Source organism: Astyanax mexicanus, chromosome 16 (genome assembly GCF_023375975.1).
Source record: "Astyanax mexicanus isolate ESR-SI-001 chromosome 16, AstMex3_surface, whole genome shotgun sequence".
NCBI classification, from domain to species: Eukaryota; Metazoa; Chordata; class Actinopteri; order Characiformes; family Acestrorhamphidae; genus Astyanax; species Astyanax mexicanus.
In genome coordinates, this window is record NC_064423.1 from 24,614,361 (window position 1) to 24,620,107 (window position 5,747).

Sequence of the window (5,747 nt, forward strand, 5' to 3'; positions counted from 1 at the left end):
TTTTGTTGCATCATCTTGCCGGTAGTGCCACATTTACACTGATATTTTTGTAATATGTAATAAATGTTTCTCACTGATTCAACAAGAAGAATGCTGACTGATAGCCAGCAACACCACATAAAGCTCCATTGTCTGTTAAAAATATCACCAAAGTTGGACTTGGACTTGATGTAATGCTCTTTGACGTATCCATGCAACAGCCAATAGGAGACGCCGTGGGGCAGGGTTTCAGTCAGTCATTTAGTCAGTGATATAAAAAAAGAAACATTGGGCGAAGAAAGGAACTGCTGCTGTCAGCTCATTTCAAGTTCTACTGACACAGCAGGAAAGAGTCTAGTTTGATTAAAAACTCATTTCTCTTTACTGCCTATTCATACTGGATTAGTTCTTTAGGGTGTCCGAATGATCATAATGACATTCAAAACTTTTAACTCAGTGTTAAGGCAAAGCTAAATACAAAAGACAAAAAAGTTTGTTTTATTCTGGTTTGCAATTTTGAAAAAGGTTTATCTTATCAAACATAATCTCTAAAGGGAGTAAAAATACAGCAGCAGCTAATGTGTATTTAACCCCAATCAGAATAGGGCTCTATTTTAACCTGTGTTTTCTGTTGCCAAGATAGCAATACATCAGAAATGTACCTGAACACACCTCACTTCCAGACATATTTGTAAGCTCTGTCTATTTAAACAATGCAGATGCAAGGCATGAAAAAAGACTGTTCGCAGGGTGTTAGATAGCAATGAGCATCGCAACGTTCCTTGTGCATGGTGTTATATAGGGCACCATGTGTGGAGAAATTGCTAATGCAATTTAAATTTAAAATTTAAAAACAATATGACTTGAAGTGAAAGGTACTAAACCTAAAATGGATTTACACTGAATATAAGACACATTTAGCAATATAAGACCAATTAGCAGTTGAGGTGTAGATCCGTTAGCTGATTGCTACAGTTAGCTGTAGTTTGATTATGAGTAGCATTTCCACTGTAGATGTTCAAAATGCTTTGTGACGTGATGTGAAACTACGTTTGAACGCTCTCTTCCTGTGAGGACACTGTGTTCTCCAGTCTCTCAACTGACTGCACAGTCTTTCTTTTTTGGGTATATTTACACATAGAGACATGTTTAAAAGTGTGTGTTCACACAATGTTAGCATTAGCACATCCACTGCACTGTTTTTTAGCAGCCAAAGCAGTGGTGATATTCATGAAGGTTGTACATTTCCATGTCAGTCTCACACATTACTGTGAAGTTCTTTCACAAAAATGATAACATAAAGCTAACATAGGCTTATAACACCATACGGAGAGCATTGTTGGCAGTGGTGCTGATGTGCCATTTTTTAAATGTTCTTCATTCACTGGATTTCCCAAAGGTCAATCAGTCAAACGTCGTCTCATTTTTGTGGCATTCGTAAAAGTCATAATCTCTGTCTGCAATGACGGCCCCATTGCCAGGGGCGACTTCGCTGACCACGCTGCGTAAGGTCACCCGGGTCATGCTCAGAGATTGTTTCCTGGGTACTGGGCGCCTCGGGTGACGACACATCACCTCCTTAAACATCTCTCTGAAGCGCGTAGACATCAGGTTGTAAAGGATGGGGTTGACGGCAGAGCTTAGATAGAAGAAAACTCCTGAAATAACATGGACGTATTCATACGCCTGGAAAATCTCCACCTGCCCACTGGCCCACTGGTCCATGAAGCTCCACATCAGACGGTCGGTGTGAAATGGAGCCCAGCAGATACCGAACATCACCACCAGGACAACTGTAGGGTAGAGAATCAATCATTTAATGTATTTAAAACAGTACTTAATATAATTGCTAGATCCTTATCCCCTCTTTAGCCTAAACTTTTTAATGAGGTTAATGTAGCTAACAAATAATGGGATATTTTTCTGCATTCCATTTTTAAGTCAAATTTCTTTACTGGAAGGTCAGGGGAGGCTCACCAAACATATAAGCAGAATATAAACATGGCACAAACAGTAAGGAAATTTGTGTTTGATAGATTTATTTTTTGTTGTAAATGCCAATAAATTGCCAATAAATCTTATTTAGTTGGAAAGGAATATGCAGCATAGGTGAGTATGTGAGTTCTGTCCATGAAAATTTTTGAGCTTCTGGTGCCTCCAGGTGCTGCCATTCCATTATCTGATTGGCACCTATTTGGCAGCACCTGTGGGCATGAGCCCATGTTGGGTAGGTTCACCATAAAACACTATTAAAACTATTTACAACTATTGTCAAACCAGTTGTTTAATTCCTGGTTCCAAATTCCACCTTCTGAGGCAAATGGAAGGCAGCATTATAGCCTTGCAATTAATCTAATGCTAACCACATGAGCTCAAGCACCTCAAATCATGCAGAGTTATTAATGAGTCCCTCAAAGACTTGTTAATTGTGTTTCTGACACTGTATTACTGTTTTCTACAGGCATGGACTGATGACTGTATTCCTTAAAAAATCTCTAATTATTTTTAATAGTTAATTCTTTGTCTGCGATGGATTGACGGCCTGTGCAGGTTGCCCAATGGCTGCATGTTAACTTGGTTTGAAGATAAATGAACGAATGACTGAATAATTATTTGTTGTCAAAACTCTTAAAATAGTGAAAAAAAAACACCTACAAATACACTGTAAACCCATACATTGTTTAAACTCAAATGATTGAATGATTTCTGTTTTACATAAACGTGGATATTTCTAAACAATACTCAATACTATTTTGAGTTAGTTGAACATTTGTGGGCCCATAAACATTCAAACAGATTTTATCTGTTTAATCTTTGAGTTGAACCAACTTATAATAACTGAATTTAGTCTGTTATCAGTGGCAGCTTCTTTTCCACTGGCTTCTGTCACAATCTATTTGCATACTGGATGTGTCCTCACCATCAGTGTGTAGTGATTCCCCCTGGGCTATCTTAGAAATAAACCAAGTTCCCCTTTATTTGTAATAACTTGATGTTTTAATTTATGCTAACTCAAGTTTTCATTCCCCATTACTTTTTTAAGGCAACCGGTTTCCTCAAAATTTTTAAGTAATTTCAACAAAAAAATTTAGCAAACTGGCTGCCTTAAAAAAGTTAAGTAAGTAACTTATCCGGTCTTACAGTATAACAAAAATAAACAGGTTAAATCAACTTCTCCTTTAGTTGTTATAACTTGATGTTCTAAGGTATACTAACTTTAGTTTTCATTACCCATTATTTAACTTTTTTAAGGCAACTGGTTTCCTCAATTTTTTTAAGTAAATTCAACTTGTCCGGGCTTACAGTGTAGTAAATTAACCATCTTAAAAAGTAGATACACTCACACAGCATCTTGGTGACCTGCTGCCTGCGCGCTTTCTGCTGCTGACAACGAACCCTGCTATATCCATCCAGCTGCTGATGGTCAGTGGCCTGCAGCATCTGCAGCATCCGCTCCCTGCGCAGCCGCAGGCCGATCAGCAGGTACAGTATGCTGAGGGTCAGCATGGGCAGCAGGAAGAAGACCACTGTGGTGATCTGGATGGTCAGGTTGTACATCCAGCGAGGCTTGACCAGCATGCAGGTGTCCGAGCCAGGAAGGCCGCCCGGGCCCCGCCCCTTTGGCTGCGGCAGCATGAAGATACCATGAAGGCTGGTGTTGGGCAGCGCGCACACAACTGAAATGGTCCACACACAAAGAATCACCCGTCTGGCGTGAGTTCGGGTGACCACATACTTGGCCCTGAGTGGGTGGACCACGGCGATGTAGCGCTCCACGCTCAACGCCGTCACATTCAGGATGGAGGCAAAACACACCGTCTCAAACAGGAACGTCTTGAAGTAGCAGCCGCTCTCCCCCAGCAGAAACGGGTAGTTACTCCACAGCTCATACAGCTCCAGCGGCATGCCCAGCAGCAGCACCAGAAGGTCTGATACTGCCAGGCTAAACAGGTAGAAGTTGGTGGGTGTCCTCATCACCCTGTGGCGTGTGATGACTGTGCAGGTGAGGATATTGCCCAAGACCCCCACAAAGAAGATCAACAGGTAGGTGATGCAGACAGGCAGAAAGACTGGAGAGCGCCGTGGGCCGAGGTACCTCTCCAGGTACTCGTCTGGGTCCAGGCAGTAGTCTTCCAACTCTGCTGCTGTGAAGTTCAGCACAAGGCTGGAGTTACACAGCAGGTCCTGAACACAAGGCAGAGCTGCCCACGAGCAGTTGGGTTTGGACATCACTTTGGAGCTGGGGGTGGGAATGCATAAAGGAGGATTAACCTCCCCATTTACAGCAGATATGACAGTTTAACTCCACCCATTTATCCAACACTGGTTTAGCCACACCCATTTGGCGTACAGAACTTTTTTAGACCCATACTTTTTTGGCCATATCAGGATAGCTTCGGCCATTCAACCTACAGTAGTTGACTCCCCCCCATTTTGCTTACAGCAGTTTTGCCCCACCCACTCAGCCTACAGCCCTTTTCAGACCCACTATTTTATCCTACAATGGTTTAGCTCCACCCATTGAGCCTACATATATAGCCACATATATTTAAGATATAGAGGTTTAGCTGCACCCACTCAGCTTAGAGTTGTTATTATCCCCGCTAATTGAGCATACAACATACAACCCCACCCTTTTTCTCCACATCAGTTTAGCTTCACCTATTCTGTTACTTGTTTCTTAATGAAGTTTAGCCCTATACTTTTACAACTTAGCAGAAATACCCCAAGCCTTAAACAGTTTAGCTTCACCCATTTAGCCTACAGCAGTTTATTTTCAGCCATGTGGCCTACATAAGTTTTGCCCCATCCTCTCTCAATCAGCTGCTGAGCTCCTCATTCACGCATTCATCTCCAGCAGGTAGACTACTGCAACGCCCTATTGGCTGGCATTACCTCTTCTTCTGTCCACAAACTCCAAATGATTCAAAACTCTGCTGCTCGGTTGCTCACCTACACTCGCACTCACGATCACATCACACCTGTTCTTCAAGATCTTCACTGGCTTCCTGTTAAACACCGGATTCAGTTTAAGATTCTCCTACTTACCTATAAAGCCTTAAATAACCTGGCACCTCCCTATCTCTCTGACCTTCTTCGTCCCTACAAACCTACTGCTGGGCTTCTAAATGTCCCGTCATCCAATCGTCGTAGTTTCGGTGATCGGGCTTTCTCCAGGATCGCTCCCCGACTATGGAATTCTCTTCCAACTGCAGTTAAGCTATCTCCCACTCTTCCCATATTTAAATCAAATCTTAAAACTCATCTATTCTCTCTTGCTTATGGTCTCTCTTCTGCTTAACATTATGTTTGATCTCACATACTATAGTACTGCTGAGTTGGAGCTCCACTGTAAATGTTGTACCTGTATTGTCTGTGTATTGTATATCTGTATCTTTGTACCAATAATTGTAAGCGTCTTTGGGTTTTAGAAAAGCGCTATATAAAAATAAAGTATTATTATTATTATTATTATCCACTCTGTCTACAGCTCTTTACAGACTCACTAGTTTAGCCTACAGCAGTTTAGCTCCTCCCATTCAGCCTACAGCAATTTAGCCCCACCCACTCACACTACAGCTGTTTTAAGCTCCACTCATTCATCCTACAGCAGTTTAGCCTCATTCATTCAGCATTTTAAAATTTAGCCCCATCCATTCACGCCATTGCAGTACAGTCCCACATAATCAGCCTACAGCAGTTTAGCTCCACCCACTTAGCCCACTGCAGTTAAGCCCCACCCATTCAGCCTAAAGACCATTTTTAAC

General features: G+C 41.8%; 1 protein-coding gene across 1 annotated transcript; it reads right to left on the bottom strand.

The window, feature by feature from the left end:
- Positions 1–570: 570 nt before the first annotated feature.
- Positions 571–4,210, bottom strand: nmur1a (neuromedin U receptor 1a). The gene is made up of 2 exons (XM_007234001.4): positions 3,324–4,210; positions 571–1,772 (listed from the first exon to the last, which is right to left on the bottom strand). The coding sequence occupies exons 1-2, from the start codon at positions 4,207–4,209 to the stop codon at positions 1,384–1,386; spliced, it is 1,275 nt and encodes a 424-aa protein (XP_007234063.2). The 5' UTR covers position 4,210; the 3' UTR covers positions 571–1,383.
- Positions 4,211–5,747: the final 1,537 nt, after the last annotated feature.